This window comes from Tetrahymena thermophila (genome assembly GCF_000189635.1).
Source record: "Tetrahymena thermophila SB210 genomic scaffold scf_8254798, whole genome shotgun sequence".
Lineage (NCBI taxonomy): Eukaryota > Ciliophora > Oligohymenophorea > Hymenostomatida > Tetrahymenidae > Tetrahymena > Tetrahymena thermophila.
In genome coordinates, this window is record NW_002476554.1 from 161,678 (window position 1) to 182,561 (window position 20,884).

Here is a 20,884-nt window from a genome sequence, read left to right on the forward strand (position 1 = left end):
TAAATATAAATTATTAGATATTTAATAAGTCATTTGGTTTCTAGAGATTTTGATATTAATCTTACTTTGTTAATTTAGACTTTTATTGGTAAGTTAAGCATAATTTTTTGAATTACAAATTTTCTATGATATTTATTGAATGATGGTTTGTTAGCAAACAATTAATAAATTTGATCATTTATTGATTTATCTATTTGTTTTTTTCCTTTGTTTTACTTTTTTTCTTGATTACACTGAATAATAGAAGAAGACAAAAAAAGTACTAATAACATAAGAAATTATTTAATTACTAAGTTTATTTTTTAGAGTATATCATTTAATTAAGAATACTTCGTTGGCCTGATTTCCATTGTAAATCAAGATATCTGATTTTTTATAGGGTAGGCTTGTCTGTAATGATAAAAAAATTGTATTTTAAGGCTAATTTTGTTTATTTTGACAGATTTTTTAGTTGCTTAGTCACTTAAAAAGAAAAACCATTTTGAATATTTGCTTGAATTTGATAAGCAATAAAATGCTTAATACAACTAGATTTATTTTGAAAAAAGCTATAATTTTATTAAATAAATTTACTTAAATTTTTTGCCAGCTAAAATTCATTCAAGGTAGTTGAATGAATAAATCCATCAACTCATTTATATTTTTGTAATGATATGATTATTAATATTTAATTGTCTATATGAATTAATTTGTTATCTATACATTATGCGTTGCAAATTAATTTTGAATTTATATTTAAATTTGTAAGAATTCATGGACTAAAAAAAACGCTTTTTACAATATTTATAATTCATGCTTAGCGTTTTCTGATAAAATTATATCCTTGTTTTAAATTTTAAATAAATTTCGAATGTTATAAAATGCATACAACAGAAAAAAAAATCTAATATATTTTGGGAGAAACGTTATTACATTACATTGATAATTAATCTGGATAATGCGAAAACTAATTTATTAAGAACTAAAGTTATTAATATTGAAGAAAGGAAGGAGATTTTATGGAATTTGTAAAGGCTAAGTGCAGAAGATTTTAAAGAAACTGTAAAAAAATGAAGGCTGTTACTAAGAGATTTATTTAAATGACAAGAAAAATTAAAAGTGAGACAATTTTTGGTAAAGAAAGTAATATTTTTTAAATATATGTCAAAAAATACGTACTAAGATAAGTTTATAATCAATTTATATAAACATAAGAAAAAAAATGATGAAATAGAAATGTATCATGATAGAAAAATCTTAAAAATAAAAATAAGAAATAGGCAAAAACAAAATCATTATTAAAATCTGATGAAAACTTTCCCCAATTTTCATTTTCGTATTGAGATATTGTCAGGTATAAATATCGGATTTTTAGGTCTAGGGAATTTAATAATGAATTTTTACAAAACAAATTTGATAATTGATTAAAAAAAAAAAACAAAAAAAATACAATCAATTAAAAAAAAGTAAGGCAACCTATTTCTATCTTCAAATATACCAAAAGCCTGCTTGCTATAATAAATAAATAATACTTTTTCATTCATAATAACAACAATAAATCTTACACACACAGACAACATTATATTCTACTGAAAAATGCTTGAGAAACTACACGCTACATCCGGCATGGATAGAGAAGAAATCCTCAGAAATATCGTTGGATATTCTACACTGGTATGCTTTTATTTCTTTCATTTATTTAAACAAGCAACTTTACATTAATTATATATTTTTTATATTAACTTTTCCTTGGTAAATAATTTCTATCAACAATCTGGAATAATATTTCTTGTAAAAATAGATTGATACACCTTTCGGTCAAAGATGCGCTCTTTACGCTGATCACACTGCAACTGGAAGACCCTTTAAAATGATTGAAGACATGATTTAGCAAAAAATCAAGCCCATGGTCGCAAATTCACATACAGAAACCTCTTTAATGGGTTATTTCTCTACTTAAATGCTTCACTATGCAGAAGTTTCAATTTTGAAGTCGTTCAAGGTGTCAAAAGCCACTCATTTCTCTGTTCCTTGCGGAAACGGAGCCACTGGCGCTTTTGAAAGATTGACAAAAATATTGAGAGTTGCTGATATTGCAAAAATGGTAATATAATTAGCACATTTGATTTAAAAAAATAAGAGTGTAAATGAAAAGCAAAAGGATTGTATAGTATTAATTTATTCATTTGAATAATAAGATAATATAAATATGGGGATATGTAGAGTTATTAAATTGAATTATTTCACAAGAAAAAGCTTAAAGATTATTCAAAGTTTTGATGTGAATAGAAATTCGTGTAATTGAATACCAAAATTTTGTAATTTACTTAACTTTTTCCCCCAGCCTAAATAAAACAAAGCATACTATTTATTAATGATATGAGCAAATAAATAAATAAACAATTAATTAATTCTTTTATTTGAAATTAAATTAATTTGTTTAAAGGTATTCAATTAAATTAGTCTAATTTATTTGAGAGGTTTCTAATTTATAATACATCTTACTCCGACACCTGGATAAAAAATTAAGTTTACTTTATCCAACAATTAAATTTATAGAAAGCATTAAAAAAGATATATTTTTTTTTTCTTCTCATGAAATACCTCAATAACATCATTCATTTATTAATTCATTCATAATTAGTTATATCTTTTCAAAGTTAATCAATTGACGGCATAAGCTTCAAATACAAAATATCAAAATATCGAACTATTTTTTCTAATCCCCATTAATAGTTGCTTCTTCTAAAATATATCCCACCCATTTATTACACTTTTTGGGGATTCAACCACTGTTCATTTACATAAAGATTTTTATAGTATTCTTTTATACAATTCAAAACTAGACTTAACTTTTTATAACTATTTATTAGGAAACCTATAAAGCTCCTGATATTGAAAAATGCAAGAACCCAAACATCCCCGCTGTTTACATTACTCCTTATGAACATCACTCTAATATCCTTCCTTGGTCAAATGCTGGCTGCAATCTTCAAATGGTCAATGGAGATAAATATGGTAACATGAATATTGTCGATCTCTAAGAAAGACTTATTGCAAACTCTCATTTCAAAATCTAAATTGTTTCAGTAAGTGCCACTTCTAATGTGACATCTTAAAGAACTGATCTATCAAAAGTAAATGAAATGATTAAAAACTACAAAGAAAAGCATCTCCTTCCTGGACATAAAGTAATATTTTATTCTTTTATAATAATTACAAAAAAAAATTAATTTGTGACAGATGTAATCATATTTTTTATTTTGATTAACCAATAGATATTCTTCATATCAGATTGTGCTGCTTTTTGCTCCCATAACAGATTGAATTTAAGTGACGAAGGCTTAAGCGAAATAGATTTTGTCTGCATATCTCCTCACAAACATTTAGGTGGTTCAGAATCTACCGGCGTTCTCATCGCCAAGCTCTCAGCCTACGATCTCACTTAACCCCCTTCCTTCCCAGGTATATAAACAAAAATAATCAATTAAAAATCATATTCCCCCATCTATAATTAAATATATTGTCATTTTTAATTAATTTTTTTGTCATAAAATAGCCAAATTATATCATTTACAACACTTTAATCATTTTTTAACCCTAACTAAAATAAAATTTTTTGATTTATTAACATGAAATTGGGTTACATAGGCTTATAATTAATTACATGGTATTATTTTAAAATACTAAAAAAATAATCCATCCCACTATGACATTTCTGCTTGAAATTAAAATTTATGGTTAAAAAATAAAAGATTACAATTTTATGTATTTTTATATCATATTCTAATTTGATTATTTTAAATGTTAAGGTGGTGGTACTGTCAAGGCTGTTGTTGGTTTGGAATCTGACTAGACCTGGTACGACTCCGATCCCACTGCTAGAGAAATGCCAGGAACTCCCAACGCTATTGGTTTTTACAGAGCTGCTTTAACTTTTGAGTTACAGGACTATATTGGATTGGAATTCATCATCGAAAAGGAAGAATAAAATGCAAAATACTTCTATAACCGCATTCAATAAATAAATGACGAATTCAAAAGAAGCGAACAAATCCCACCCAGAAATGTACACATTTATGGTGATACTGACATTGAAATCAGATACGATGTTTTCTCATTTAACATTTATGGACCTGGTACTACAACTGATGCCTATGGCAAATCACTTTTCCACCCTAATTTTGTTGCAAGAGGTAAATTAAATAAATAAATGACAGTTTTATGAAAATTTATGAAAAAAAAATTAAAGATAATCTAAATAAAGCATGTTACTGTTAATTTCTTAATCTTTTATAATTTTTTGATTACAGCATAGCTCCGAATAAAATTTAATGTAATCAAATAAATAGCAAAACAATAATACAGACTAAATTTAATCATTTATGACGCCTTTTGATATCTTTTGTAAAAACCCTAATTCTTATATATAAATTCCAAATCTTCATGCTAATTGCATGGCTCAAAAATAATTTAATATACCAAACAAAAGATTAGGATGCTTCTATATCCTTTATTTTTGTCATAAAGAAATACAATTTTGATCAAAATTTGAAAAGATTCCCTAATAATAGCCTAATAGAACAATTTTTTACCATATCAAATTAAGCAACTATTCATCCACCCCCCATTCAAATCTTAAATTAAGTCTAAATCACCAACTAATTCCATCAATCAATCTAAACAAAGAAAATAAGAAAGATATTTATTTAATTTATTGATGACATTCTCAAAATTTACATCTAAGCACACAGAATTCAACACATATTTAATTTTTTGCAAATTTGTGTGAAAAAATTGTCAAACTTATTAATTTAGATTTATCTAAATCATCATTTTTACCCTTTCGAATATCATTTATCATATCAAAAATTTTACACTCAATTAAATTTCTCTCTTAAAAACAATTAACTAATCTCTCATTTTAAAATTAGTTTTAAACGATGTATTTGGTATTTAAGTAAGAAGCGGTTGCTCTTGCGCTGGTCCTTATGGAGTCCTTTTACTCGGAATCCCTCAAAAGAAAGCTGTTGAAATTGTTGGAGAAATGCTCAATGGTTACGAAGACGTTAAACCTGGCTGGATTAGACTTGATACATTCTTCTCCTTTGATAAATATGAATTAGACTATATCGTTGAAGCTATTCGTTTAATTGCAATTTATGGCGAAAGAATTTTGAGATTCTACGAATAAAATGTTAGAACTGCTCAATTCAATTTTAGAGGCCAATCTCATCCAAATTTTGATTTCTCTTTATTCGGCCTTTAGAGAGAAAACATCAATGAAATTGCTCTTGAAGAAAGACCCAAATACCTTGCTGATTAACTTGAAATTGGAACAAAGATCATGGAGAATCCTCAAGAATATATCAAAGAAAACTTCCCCCATTTAATGGAAGGCATTAAATCTGAAAATAACTCAGATGGACCCCATAGTCTCAATTAATCTAGATCATCAGGTATCAGTGGCAAATCTATCAAAGCCCTCCGTCCTTTGGTCATGAAGAAGGAAACTGACTCATCAACCTCCAATAAATCTTAAACCAAAATACCTTAAGCCATTAAGTCTGAGGATATCCTTAAAACCAATAGTTCTAGCAGTAATGCTAATATTAAAAATATGATCAGTGCCTCTATTCGTGATGAAATTAGAAATGTTTTATCTGAAATGCCAAATATCTCCCAAAAACTTGCTGAACCTCAAATCTAATCAAACACTTAATCCAAACTTGATATTTTGAAAAACATTTTTAACAAATACAGCTCATAAGAAGCTTCAGGAACTGTTGGAATTAATTAAATAAATGCTTTGTAATTTGCATAAGATTACAACATACTTTCTTCTAACAAAGTAACAATTAACGAATTAATGCATAACTTCAATATTCTAACCAAGAGCAAGAAGCAAGATATGCTCTTATTCCCTCAATTCACTGCTTTCGTTGAAAATATTGCAATTTAAGTTTTATAAAATAGCGATTAATACGTAACAATTAGTGATAAATTGGAGGCTTTCTATTCTCAATATTTACAAAGATAAAATGTTTAAACAACTAAAGTATTGAGAAGACCTCTTGCTAACAAAAATAATGCTATTAACTGGAATAATGGAATCAAAACTTAGCCTGATGACAATAGTATCGAATACATTGACAATAAAATAAAGAACCAAACTCCTATTCAATATTCTAGCAAATCTACCAAAAATTTAAGCTCTAAAAATATTAACGATAACATTTTCAGTGACCGCAGAGCAAATAAGATTCAACCTAACTCTCCTATACAAGAAAAAGCTTTCTATTACGCTGATTCTTACCATACAAGCAGCAAATCCTAATTGTAAGCTTAACAAAAGAAAGAACTTATGATTTAAAGAGCCTAAGAAATTAAAAAATAATTAAAAGAGCATGAAAAAAATCTTTATGCTTTCATTTCAAAGTGATAGATAAATAACAATAAAGAAATTCTATCCACAACATAACACAATACAATACAACACAACAGAAAAGAAAAGACTGACTTTTCTCTTTCTAAAAAATAACAATAAGAAAAAAACAATTGATCTAAATTAACATTTTCATTCATTTATTTATTCTATAAAATATTTTAATTATTATTATCATTTCATTTATATTTTATTAAATATTATTATAATTTATACATTTATGTATTACAGTATTTAGCTTTCTTGTAATAAAATCTAATTATTCAATTAACATCAATCAATCAATCTCATTATTTATTTACATAAAATATTAAATGTAATCATAATATATGGATTTAAGTATTTATTTTTCATGTAATAAAGACTAATTATTCAATTAATATCAATCTCACTATTTATATACATTATATATAAAAGTAATCATAATATATGGATCTAATTATTTACTTTAATAAAGTCTAAATTAATTTACAATTAATATCAATCTAACTATTTATTTACATTATATTTAGTGTAATCATAATATATGGATGGATGATTATTTTACTTTTAATAATGTCTAAATTTATAATTAATAACAATCTAACTATTTATTTACATTATATTAAATGTAATCATAATATATGGATGGATGGATGGAAGGATTGAATTATTTATTTTACTTTAATAATGTCTAAATTTACAATTAATATCAATCTCAGTATTTATTACTTATTTAATAATTTACATTTGACTTAAACCAAATTTAATTATAATTACATATTTGCTAATTGAAGCAAACACTTTTTAGAAAATGTAAAAAAATTAGCAGTAATTAATTAAATATCCAATTAAATCTTATCTTTAAATGAAAGAAGCTGAGTAATTAATTAAAATTACACTCCAAAATATTTTCAAATCATATGCTAATTAATAGTTTTGTACATTACATTAGAACATTTTTTTTGTTCCATATTTTATTTAAAATATACTAAAAATAACAATAGTTAAGGCTATATTAAACATTTAAAAAAATACTATTAAAATAAAAAGAAGGCAGGGATATGTGATATTTTTGGCTCTAAAAAATTTGGTGCTTTGAGGTTTAGAACAAAAGTGAAATCTAAACTAAAAACTTTAATTAATTTACTAAAAACCTTCCTTTTAAAACATAATTTCCTAAATTGAACACATAATTGATATTTATTTAAAAACATTTTACATAAAAAATTAAGTTTATTTGTTGTTTTTAAATATAAAATTAAATATTTAAATTTAAAATAAATTGATTGAAAAATTATAATTTACAAAAGTAAGATTTGTTTGTTTGTTTGTTCTAAAATATTTATTTTTCGAGAGTTGTAATTATATTTTGTTATTGTTCTAATTTTAAAAATCTAAATCCTTTCTATTGACTTAATGGATTTAAAAGAATTTTGAAATTAAATAAAAAATTAAACAATTTTCTTTAATTCCACAAATTTTTATTTAAAAGATTCAATAATTGACTTGTAGAACTTCCTTCCTTCGTTATTAAATTAAATTATAATTGAAAAACAACCATGTATACAAAAACCAATAATCTAAATATCTTAACAAATAAATTGATATAATTTTAGTACTAGTTGGCTTTCCTTTTCATTTTTTTAATCTTACTACAAATTAATTTTTTTAAAAAACTTTGAAATAAAGTAAAATAACAAATCCAAACAAATAATGTCAAATATTACTGGCATTAAAATAATAAGTGAGAGTCGTAAGTAAAATTATTAGATTTTGTATATTTCGAGTTGCTTAAATTATAAATGTAATGGTAAGTAATTAATTACTGTTGATATTTTATTAGAAGAGCAAAAAAAATAATCATCAATCGAATTGTAATCATGATTTATAGTAATTATATTTTTAATACCATAATACATTTATTAAGAAAAAATATTAATTATTAAAATAAGGATTCAAGAGAAAGTTTTCTTTTTAAGATAATATATAAAATTGATTGATTGATTCACTGATAGATAGATAGATATATTGAAGATTGTTTCAACAAAAAATCCAATTACAAATTTCTTCAAACAAAATGTTCCTTCAAAGACAGTCTAAATCAGAAATCAATACGTTCAATATTGGAAGCTATGAAGATTTAGATTACAGATCTCCAGTTCTAAATTCTTAGAGATTTTCTCAAAATTCCGATTGTAATAGTTTAGTTTTTGATTGAATGATTAAAATAAAACAAGAAAATAAATGAAATAATTACAAAAGCTGATAAATTTAATAGATAAGAATCTTACAACTCTCCTTTTAAAATGATGGCAAATCAAAATGTAGATATTTTTTGTTATTATTATTTAATTTGCTTGCAATTTTAACTCTATTTTTTAACTATCCCTTTTAATTATAAAGATACTACAGTAACAGAGTTCCAAAGATATCCGTTCATCATTTGTAAGAAACCAAAGCGATAACATATTCTCATGTAATTTTTTAATATGAATTGTATTACTTTACTACAATTTAAAAAAAATAAAGCACCTAGCTAAACATTATCTAATGGATATCAGAAAAATATCAAGTAAAGCTATGCAGATGTGAGAGAATTAAATGAGTATAAATCTTAGTAGAATATACCAAAAAATAATATGAACAAGATAAATGATATTAATTTAGCATTTAATTTTGTCAGAAATAATAGCAATAACAATGCTTATGAAAACCTTGGCCAGTTGAGTTCTGAGAGATCATTAAGTTAAAAGGAAACTTCCCTATAGCAATCAATTTAAGAGTATCAAAAGTTTTTCCCTCATTTAAACTATAATCCAAATTAAAAGGATCAAAACGCTTCTCTGCTGAAGTATTTAGTGAATTAAGAATCAGATTTGTTGCAATAGATTTCAAAAATGAATAATAATAACAGTTAATAAAAACAACTAAAGTTAAATCATTTGAAAATAGTTTCTACTTTGATATAAAATCTTAGAGAATAAGAAGTAAGTATAAATTTGTAAGAACAAAAACTCATTAAAGTATTTTTTTATTTATTTATTTATAAAGAGCCAACAAATTAAAAGCTAAATTCAAATTATGCAAGATCAAAATATTGAATCAGTGGTGTATAATTAAAGCGATGGATTTTCAGTGAGATTCCACTTGCTCGAAAAAATTCCTAATGATGTTGATAGCATTTAAATTGATTACGGAATATTTAGAAAAGGAGACTTGCTTAAGACATATAGATCAACCGAATAGCTTGCTACTGTATCTTACAATTGGAAATTCAATAAATGCAATATCAATTTTGAAGAAACATTTAGAAACATTTACCCAACTATCTTTACCTTCATTTATTTTGATGTCAAAGTCTATAGCAAAAATGTAATTTTATTTTAGCATTATCATTACAAATAAACAAATAATTAATTATAAAAAATATATTTTCAATTAAAAAGTATTATTTTTGAAATTCAAATTTTATTAAATTTTGTAAATCTTTGAACCATTTTTTAAACATATTTTTTTATTTTGCTAAATTTTACATTAATAACTATTAAAATAATATTTTAATTTAAATAAATTATTCAAGATATCATTTTATAACAATTAAAAATAATAAATCAGCTAAATTTTTGATATTATATTTTATAAGAAATATATATTGAAATATTTTGATTGAAACAAACAATCATTTTATTTATTATTCTACTTATATTTTAATATGCGAAATAAACTTCAATCAAAATTAAATTAGATATTTCCATTAAATAATTTATGGTGATTACAAAATCATGGCATTAATTAATAGATTGAGTTTTATAAATTTCAAAAAAAATAAATATTAAACATTTAGATAAATTAGAATTAATTTTTCACTTTAATTTTTGTTTTTATAGGTTAAAGAACCTAAATAGTGGTCTTGGACTCTTCATACTCTGTTTACTGAAGATAAAAAGTTATTGTAAGGTTGCTTTAAGCTTCCTCTTTACTCGAAGAATCATATACCGCATGCAATATTTTAAACAGGTTTTCCTTTTTTGAGTGATTGCTTTTTGTTTGCAGAAGTCTATTTAAAACAGGATTATCAATTAGGTAAAAAAATTCGATTATTTGAATAAGTTTTTTATATTTTTTGATTTTGTTTATATTAGGAAAGAATATCACTTATGAAAATTTTGTAATCCCAAAACTACATTTAAAGGAGAAGTAACTGGATTAAATAGAGGAAGATGTTGTGGTGAATTAATTTGTTGATGAACACATCAAATAGAAAGGAATGATAAAATCTACTTTAAGAGAAGATGAAATATAAATGAGAGAGTATAATGCGAGACAAAAGCTAAGAGTAATTAAAAAAGAAGAAACAAATTATATCCCATGGGCATCCATTCAAACTCTTAATAATATTGTAGACGAAAATCAACAAAAATCATACATTAAACCATAGTCAGATATAAATTAAAATTCTGGAGATATATTCGATCAAATCTCTCAAATTTAAGATAGAAAAAAATAACCCTAAGTTAAACTAAATCCTCCTTAACCCATCCAAGAAGTACCATAAATATAAGAACCAAAAGAACCAATAGATATTTAAGAAGATAAAGATAATTAGAGTAAATTATAATAAGATTCTTAGACTTCAATACGCCTTAATAGTACCGAAAAAATTTCTCATAGCAGATAGCAGCTATCATAAACTTATTAGAAACTTATAAACAAGAGATAAGAAAAGTCTAAAGACAAATAATAAGATGCATCTAACAACTCTAATGCCAAAAATTCTAAAAGCACTATCTCAGTAACAATGCAAAGAATTTTAGAAAAAAGGAGCTAACAAAATATAAAAATTAACCAACCAGAACCAGAAGAGTAACCAAAACAATGAAAAATACCAATTTATTTTTTCAATCTAAACAATTAATTTTATTTCAACTTACAAAAAAACAAATATAAATTAAGAGAAAAAAATAATTAAATAAAAAGAATAACCCAAAAAATAAATAAAAGTTTCAAACTAACTAACTAACTAACCATTTTTTATCTCAATTTAAAAAAATTACTAAATGATCATTCATTTTCTATTTATAGAAACAAAGAAAGAGATATTTAAATTTATTTAAACCATTAAATTGAAATAAAATCATTAAAAAATAAATAACTTTAAATATATAAATAACTTACTAACTATATATCCTTCTCTCCATCTAAATATTAATATCATTGTATTTATTTATATGTTTATTTATTAATAATACATAAGTTAATTTGATTAAAATGAATATCTGCTATATATTTCTTAGTTAAAGTTAAAAATAATTATTTCTTTTTAAATTTTATGAATTATATATAACCATACTTGGAATTAGTGTCCCAGATTTTGCAGAAATTTTAGAAAAAACTAAGAATTTTTTTTGGAAATTCATCTTTTTTAACGAAAAAAATTTTTTTCCTAATTCCATCTATAAATATATAACATATTAAAGGATAAAGGGAACATAATTACAAGAAAATATGGATAACGATAACACCTTTTAAATGTAAAATTAAATAATTAAATTGTTTCTCTATTTATTTTTAATAGATAAAATTATTTTAGTAAATAGCTTAACTAATCTTTTTAACAATTTAATTGTAAATAAAATTCAATATTTATCATTTCTCTTTATGTAGGTAATATAAGATTAAACATATTTAATAAGTAAATTGATTATCTAAGAATTTTTAGTGAGATATTTTACAACACATATTTCATAATTCACAAATTAAAGAAATTATAAAAAATTTTATTTGCTGTTTATTACAATTTAATTTAAGATTCATTCAGAAATTTGCAAAGAAATCTGGATCATCCTCTTTGTCTTTATCTTTAGGCTAATCTAAGAAAGGATTTTTAGGCTCTGCTTTTACTATGAATTGGGTGACCTGTTTAACATTTAAGTCAACTACAGTTTTTTTCTTCTTAACTTTTTTCTTTGCTTATACCATGCTATCATTCTATTACTAATAAAAAAATATAAATTATTTGTAAATAAAAAAAAAAAATTAAATTGCATATTTAATCTATTTATAAGTTAATTACCTAATCAAAAGACCAAGTTGCACTCAAGTTGCCTTTTTCTTGGTTTTCTAAACTTTAAAGAGATTCTTCAAAATCTTATTTCTTTTAACCTGGATTTATATTTAGGCTATGAATGCTGATGTCTACATTCTTAAGTTCGCTTTAGCTACTCTCATTATTCTATGAGCTCTAAGGTGTGCTTCCTTCAAATAAATTAATTTGTGCCTATGAGTTGCTGTTTGTTTTTTTAGTTTTCTTTTTCTTTTTAGTTAGTTACGATGTTTGCTAGTTACCACTCATTAACAAGTCTAAAATATCTGATTTTAAATCATTTTTAGACTTATCAGCTTATCCTCCATTCAAAATATTTGATTCTTTGGTTTCAGCTGTATTTTATTAATTATTATTTGTGAAAATATTCTTTTATTCACTTAAATTTTAGTTGTTGTCATTTTCTAAAATATCTTAATTTCCTCCCCAAGCATCATCCAAATCATTTTCATCAATCAAAATATCATCGTTTTAATTCTTATTTTACTGAGAACCATTTTAGGCAAAGGCTTATTAATCTTTCTCTTCATTTACATTAGTTATTTTATCCTCTTTTTCCTCTTATAAATTATTATTTGAACATTCTTTTTAAGGGTTTTCAGAAATTTATTACTGTTCCTAGTTATTAGAATGTTAATCACAATTTATTTCATCTTAATTTGAATCATTTAATTTTTAATCCTTTTATTCTGTTAAATTTTCAAAGATATCATTTACTTAAATGTCCTTTTCAATTTGAGGTTCGTTTTCCTCCACTTTCCAATTTTGATCTTCTTAAATTAAAGAATCATCATTTTAGTTACCCCAACCTGCATCTTCATTAAGTAAATCATCTTCATCTAACTCCTTAGGTTTTTCTTCTTTGGTTTGAGAAGTAATTTCAATATCTTCTTTCTATATATTATTCTCTTTTTAATTTAATTACTGGTTTTCATCTTCGTTTTATTAATTTTCTATTGGCTTCTCTTCTTAAGTTTATTCTTCATGCAATTCTTTTTCTTTTTAATTATCTAAATTTTCGGTTTCTAAATTATAATGATCAATATTTTCTTCATTTTAACCATTTGACTCTAGTTAATTTGTTTATAATTCAACAGGATTTTCTTCAAGTTATTCTAACTAAGCATTCATATTTTATTCTTCATGTTATATTTGTTAAGATTAAGCTTTATCTACCTATTGATTATTTTATTACTCTTCTATCTTTTAATCATCTTCATTTTACAACTCATATTCAAGTTCTTTTTGCTCTTCAGATTTAATTTATAATTATTAATTATCTTAATTTGAATCTATACTTTCAGTTTATTATTACTATTACTATTATATTTCATTTTTAATTTATTCTGAGTTATCTAATACCTCTTATTCTTACTTAAATTGCTATTATTCATTTTGATCTTCAAATGTGTTTTGTTCTTAATTATTTTCAAATTGATTTACATTTTAATCTTATTGCTACTCTATATTTTAATTGTTTTCGTTTTCTTATTAAATAATCTCTACATTTTCTTCTTCTTTATCTTGAACTAAATTTTCTTCTTCTTTATCTTCAACTAAATTTTCTTCTTATTTATCTTCAAATAAAATTTCTTCTTATTTATCTTCAACTAAATTTTCTTTTAATGAGTTTCTTTTTTAGTCTTCAATTTAATTGTTTAAATCAACTTAAATGTCATTATTATTAGCTTGACTTAAATCTATTTTTTCATCTTATTCTTATTATAATATTTGATCATCATTAATTTAATCTTAATTATCATTTTATTCATCACTAAATTCTTAGTGCTTGTTTCCTTAGGCAGCTTAAAGTTCAGATTAATTTTCTAATTATTCATTAGAATTCTTCTTCTCAATTTAATTTATTTAATTCTCTTAAACATCTTGATGGTTTTATACCTCGCTATTTTAAATTTCTCTTTCATTTAATTCTTAATCTAAATTACTTTAATTTTACTTCACATCTAATTCTTCTTCTTAATTTATTTAATTCACTTCTTATTAATCTTCTAAGTTATCTTATATGATTTCAATATTTTCATTACTTTTTTATTATATTTCCTAATCCTTTTTATCATCAGTCTCATCATCTTCAGATTATTTAAATTCCTAAACTTTTTAATTATCTTAGAGATTTTCACCTAAATCTTCTTGTCCTTAAACATCATCTTGACTTAATTTAAATTCTTCCTATTTTTATTCTTAAGATTAATCTTCAATATTTTCAGCAAGCCCTTAATTGATCAAAGCTGTTTATTCAATATTTCCTTCTTCAGTATCTTGTTGTTAGTTAGCTTCATTAATTTCTTGATTGTTTTATTCTTTATTATCTTATTCTTAATAAGTAAATTGAATTTAATTATTACTATTTTAGTTGATATCATCATTTTCTTAGTTAATAGCTTATTCTACTTAAGTGTCAATTTCTTAATTTACATTTATTTAGTTTTCTTCTGAAACTATCTAATTATTTTCTTATTTTAAATCTTTTATTTGCATTTCTTCTTATCTTTATTGTTGCTAGTTTATTTCTATATCAATTTGAATTTCTTCAATTAATTCTAATTATTTTTGTTCATTTTCAGTTTAATTAACTTCTATATTGTCAAATTTTATTTCTTGAATATTTTCAGCTTAACTTTCTTAATGAACATTTTCTTCTTCAATTTAATGAATTCTTTAATTTTCTTATTAAAGTTCCTCTTTATTATCAGTCTGGATCTCTGATTAATCATTCTTATTAATATCAATTATTTTATTTTCTGATTGTTCAAAAGCAATTTATTCTTTCTAACAATTGTCTTATTTATCTTCATTTAATTTCTCTAAACTGCCTTTTTGAGTAGAAGTATTTAATTATTAATTAAGGTCTGAATTATTTTCAATATTTTCACTTGATGCTTATTTCTTCTATTCTTTATTTTATTTTATACTTTGAATGCTGTTGTCTAAATTTTTAATATCATTTTGACTTGTTTCATTTTGCTGAGTGCTTTAAGGAGTATTCTCCTCGAACAAGTTAAGTGATTGATTATTAACATTTTTTGCTTTTTTGCTTTTCTTCTTCTTTTTGACTGTTTAGCCTGTCTATTGATTGTTATTGCTCATTAGTAAGTCTAATATGTCTAATTTATGTTCTTATATTTACTAAGCATTTTTTTATTCTTTCAAAGAAAATTCATCTTACTTTGAACTTTAGTCTAATTCCTCTTTATGTTTGCTACTTTTAAGATCTGAATTGTTTAATTTGCTTTCAATTATAGCTTAAGTCTTTAGATTATTATCGTTGCTATCATTCTATGGCTAGCTTGTTCCCCAATTATCATCTAAATCAACATCACTGATTAAAATTTAAACATTTTAAGTTTCATTTTTATTTATTTTACTTTCTTATTTTTCATCTTTTTATTGCTTATCTTGCTAATTTTATTGATTTATTTAGCTAAAAAAATCATTTTGAATTTCAAATATTTTCTGCACATTGTTATTTTACTCTACTTAAAAAAATGATTGAGATTCTAACTTGCTTTAAAATGTATCATTTTTTATTTCTGCGTGCTCATTATCTCTTTATATGGATTCTTTAGGTACTTCATTTTATTTTCCTTATTATTCTATTTCTTTAGGACTTTCAACTTAAATTCCCCATGCATCTTCTTCAACATTTAACTCTTCAATGTTTTAAAAAGTAAGTTTTTACTTGTTTTCCTAGATATTTGAAAATAAATCTTCTTAATTATTTCTGATTTGAGTTTGTTCTCTTTCATTTAAATTTTTCTTTTAAAGATTATTTTTATCAATAGAATTATTTAGCACTTTATCAAAGCTCTAATCTGCTTTCGAATCAAAAGAAATTTATTGATTTTGATTTTTGCTTGCATTGTTTTATTATTAATTTTTACTAATGTCTTTAAAGGCATCTTAAATATTTTATTTTGCAGTATTGAAGAATTGGTTTTCCCAATTTTCATTTTTAACTTCGAATTAATTATAAAAGTTGTCCTTTTATGCCTATTTATTATTTTAACTTTATTCATCTTATTATTTTTCTAATTATTTTTGATCTTTGTTTGATTTATTGCTTTGCATGCTGGAATCTAAAATTTTCAATTCATTTTAACTACTTTCATTTATAAACTCATTCTATGGAGTGCTTTCTTCAAACAAATTGACTGGTGCATTACTATTAGTTTTTCCTTTTTTCTTTTTCTTCTTCTTCTTACTTGGCTAGTTAGTTTGTGTGTTATTATTCATTAATAGATCCAATGCATCTAACTTATTTTCATCATGTTGTTATTTTTATACCTAAAATTCTTCATTTTATTAAATAGTTTAATCTTTAAGAGAAGATTCACTCAAGCCAGGATTATTTTGTTATAATTCATTTTATGAAGAGCTAGTTTGTTAATTATTTTAATCATTTTAAACTTTTATTTAACTTAACTCTTCTATTTAAGAATGATTAATTGCAATATCCTCATTTTGTTAATGTTATTATTATTATATTTAATCTATATTTGAAACCAATTATTAATTAGCATTTTAATCTTTATTTAAAGAACCATTTTAATTTTGTTAAAAATTACTGAATATATTTTCTTATTGCTTTTAATTACCAAAAACAGCATCAAAATTATTTTGCTACTACATTTTAATAGGAGATATTTCCTCTTATTTAACTGTATTATAAAATAAATCTTAATATTGTTACTAATTATTGCTTTATTCAACAAAGTTATTTTATTCGAACAATGTTTCATATTTTTTTTCTTAATCCTTATTTTAAATTTCATTTTCTTCTTTTTAAAATTCAGATCTTTCATGTTTAGCTTATATAAAATTATCTTAATTCAATTAATTGATTTTTTCATCATGTTCTTCTTCCTCTTATTTTATTTGACTATTGTTTTGGTTTCCCCAAACATTTTCCTCTATCTCCAAATCTTCTAAGCCTAAATTATTATTATTATTAGCACATTTATCTCTCTCCTCTTAATTATTTTAAATATTTGATGAGAGATTTTAAAATATTTCTTCCTATTCAAATTAATGATTCACTTCTTCATTTTAAATATCCTCGTTATTTTATTAAATAATAAAATGAGAATCTTGATTTTGGTCGAGGAACTAATTTTCTTTCGATATTTTCAAAACATCTTGAGATTGTTTTTGTTGGGTTGATAAAAAATATTCGTCTTCTAATTATTAATTATTTGTTTCTTATAAATCTTGTTATTCATTTACAATTTGGTTATTAAATTTATTTTAATTTTTTAGATTTTATTATAGAGATTGAATGAGTTATTAGTTTTCATTCTATTTCTTAATTTGCTCTGCTAACTTTTATTGTTATAGATTAAATTGCTTTTGCAGTGATTCTATTTTTTAGTCTTTTTAGGTTAAAAGAGATATAGCTTTCAGATTCTCTTATTTAATAAGATTAATTTATTCTTGCTATTCTTTTTGTATCTTTTCTATTTTTTATTCGTATTCCTGTCTAATTTATTTGATCTAATTACCACTTTAGTTATTTGACTCTAATTGAATCTATTTAAGCTTGTTTTATAGCTCTGTCACTGTTTGATTCAATTTCTAAATTGTCAAGGTTTTATTTTCTACATTATTTAGCTGTTCCTGAAGCTATTAACTTAATTTTTCCTTTTCTATTTAAAAGGACTTCTTTTCTTTAATGATAGTTTATTATAAATTTTCAATATTCTTTTATGTTTCTTCTTATTTTTACTATAGAGAATTTTATGCTTCTTTAATTTATTAATTCAACGAATTATTCTCCTATTCCTTTTGTTAAAGCTTTTTTTGAATTGTTTTTAGGTCCTTGCCTTTGATTTCTATTTCTTTATTTCTGCTCTCAATTGTGTCCTCTTAGGTCTTCATCAAAAGGTCTTTTTCTTCTATTTCAGATTTAAACAACTCAATTTCAGCGACTTGCTAATCAATTTGCTTTTAAAGCTCTTTCACCTTATTGGCTAATTCAGTTTATTCCTACTTTGATTTGCTCTGCTCATCTTGATATTTTTTAGTTTATGAATTGATTTTATCTTGTAACTGCTTTAATTGTTTCTCATAAAATTCCTTTTGGTTTCTTTCAACAGTTGAAGTGTGCTCGTTTATGCTTTAAATTTTGATATCTTTTTCTTGATTGTCACTTCTGAGCTTTCTTATTTCCTTTTAAAATTAGTTATTTAAAGATTTCTCTTTGAGCAGCTTCTATGCTAAATCATTAAAATTTTGAATGCTCTCTTCCTTCTCCTGCTCTATCATCGAATGTATTTCCTCTCTCATTTCATTAAGCTTGCCTTTTAAATCTATTTGCTTAAAAGCTTTCTAAAAAGCTAATTTCTGCTATTTTGATTTTAAAACTAGCTGTCTATATTTTTCTTTAATTTCTTTTAACTGTGCTTCATGCTGCTAGCTATTATGCTAAAAATGCTGCTGTAGCTCAAGTTTCTCCTTTTAAAGCTTATTTTTGAAATATTTTCAAAATCAACATTCATAGAATTATAAAAATAAAAAAATTTACAGAAGATATTTATTGATTATGGAAAATCTAACTTTAATCGAATTCGCTTTATAATTTCTCTAGCTTTTTTTGAGCCTCGATGAACTTTAAAATCCTAAAAAAAACATTTATTTTTAATTTTTTAACTAATTTTAAAGAAAATTTTACTCATTTTCGTCTTTCAAAATCGCTTTCTTTATTTGAATTTTTTTATCTAAAGCATTTTTTTCATCCAACTACCTATCTAAAGCTTCTTGCCTAAGTTTTAAATCTTCTTCCCACATTTAAATATGATTTTATCTAGCCTGCAAACTCAACTAAAACTCTAATTTTTCTTAGTTGAGTAAATTTTGCATTTCAGATATTTGCCTTACATATTCTAAGCTGAATTCAATATTCTTTTGTTTCTATTTCTTCTAATCATTTTGCTTTTTCTCCTGCTATTCTTAAAATAAATTATCTTTTTAAACTTTCTTTTCCTAATTGAATGCATTCTGCGACTAACTTTGCTTAGCTCCACCAAATCCTTGCATTTTTTCATTTACTTATTTCTGCTGAAACTATTATTAAAAACCATCATTAATGTTCAAAGAATCATAGTTATTCTTAGAATTATTTTAATATTCTCTTATCTAATTCTAAATTTAACTCTCGTCACAATTATTGCTTTCCTCTTCAACAACGTCTAGTTCGTCTTTCTTTTACTATCCGCCTTTATTTGCATGCTGAATCTACTATCTTGAAGGGTTTTAACCTTTTAAAAGATCACTAAAATCAACTTAATTATTGCTTTAATTTCCATTTCCTTCATTTTAATTATCTTCTTCCTCTTCAGGGTCAGAAAAATTGTCTCCCCATCCATCATTTAAATCGTCTTCATTAATATCGAAATCAGCAACCTTTTATTTGTTATAAAATAACCATTTTTGCTTTAAATAATATTTAATCTATAAGTAATTACTTGATTTGTTTCCTACTACTACTACTGCTACTATATTGTCATATCTGTTTTATATTAATTTGTTTATTCTTAGACCTAATTATTCTTGTTTGCCGTAGGTAACTTTTTCGATACCTCGTTCATCATATCAAGTAAGTCTGAAAAGCCATTTTCGTTTTGCTGTTTGTCATTCCCCTTCTAAAAAATTAAACCATAATCAAGATAATGAAAAATATTATAAAATGAAATTTAAATTTACAAATAGATCAAAAAAAAACTTGGTACTCATGTCCACTTATTAGGGTGTATAATTTATTGCTATAAATAAAACTTTTTTGCTTAAATTTAATCCTACTTGTTGTAGTTAAATAGATATGAATCTCGCTAAATAGCTAAAAACTATAATAAACTATATATAATTTATATCTTAATTTGATGCTATTTGTGACTGTTTTAATCTTTTATTTTTTGATAAATAAAGCTTTATTAATTGCCCACGAGTTTTTATTTTTACAAGTAAGTAATATATATATATATATAATTATATGTTAATGAAAATAAAACAAAAAACCAAACAAACAAATGAGCAACACAACTAACTTTCTTACCTATGTTAATATGCTTAAAACTAAAGTTTAATTGATATATGTTTGTAGGATCTTAAATTACTATTGACAAACAAACATCTTTCTTTGTTTCAGCAATTTGATAAATCTATTACATTGATTAAATAATTTTGACAAAATTAATTCAATCTTATATGATTGATAAATAAAAAGTGATTGATTAATTAGTTGAAAAATTTTACTAATAATTTTGTATAGTTATCATATAATAATTATATTATTAAATTTAGATATTATTTTTTATTGGTGTTTTATTTATTTTTGGATTATTCTAAGAATTTATTTTAGC

General features: G+C 23.5%; 3 protein-coding genes across 3 annotated transcripts; 2 read left to right on the forward strand and 1 right to left on the reverse strand. All coding sequences in view use genetic code 6, as the record gives it.

The window, feature by feature from the left end:
* Positions 1 to 1,575: 1,575 nt before the first annotated feature.
* On the forward strand, positions 1,576 to 6,421 carry TTHERM_00170170 (selenocysteine lyase family protein; the record flags this gene model as incomplete). Its single annotated transcript, XM_001008677.1, has 6 exons — positions 1,576 to 1,653; positions 1,781 to 2,083; positions 2,853 to 3,170; positions 3,258 to 3,444; positions 3,792 to 4,175; positions 4,914 to 6,421. 6 exons carry the CDS (start codon positions 1,576 to 1,578, stop codon positions 6,419 to 6,421), a joined length of 2,778 nt encoding a protein of 925 aa, XP_001008677.1.
* Positions 6,422 to 8,483: 2,062 nt separating this feature from the next.
* On the forward strand, positions 8,484 to 11,285 carry TTHERM_00170180 (hypothetical protein; the record flags this gene model as incomplete). The annotated part of the gene is made up of 7 exons (XM_001008678.1): positions 8,484 to 8,601; positions 8,669 to 8,730; positions 8,810 to 8,882; positions 8,936 to 9,393; positions 9,458 to 9,778; positions 10,294 to 10,489; positions 10,549 to 11,285. 7 exons carry the CDS (start codon positions 8,484 to 8,486, stop codon positions 11,283 to 11,285), a joined length of 1,965 nt encoding a protein of 654 aa, XP_001008678.1.
* A 935-nt stretch (positions 11,286 to 12,220) lies between these two features.
* TTHERM_00170190 (hypothetical protein) lies at positions 12,221 to 20,258 on the reverse strand (the record flags this gene model as incomplete). The annotated part of the gene is made up of 6 exons (XM_001008679.2): positions 12,221 to 12,400; positions 12,480 to 18,989; positions 19,051 to 19,144; positions 19,198 to 19,928; positions 19,991 to 20,167; positions 20,229 to 20,258. 6 exons carry the CDS (start codon positions 20,256 to 20,258, stop codon positions 12,221 to 12,223), a joined length of 7,722 nt encoding a protein of 2,573 aa, XP_001008679.2.
* Between the last annotated feature and the right edge of the window lie 626 nt (positions 20,259 to 20,884).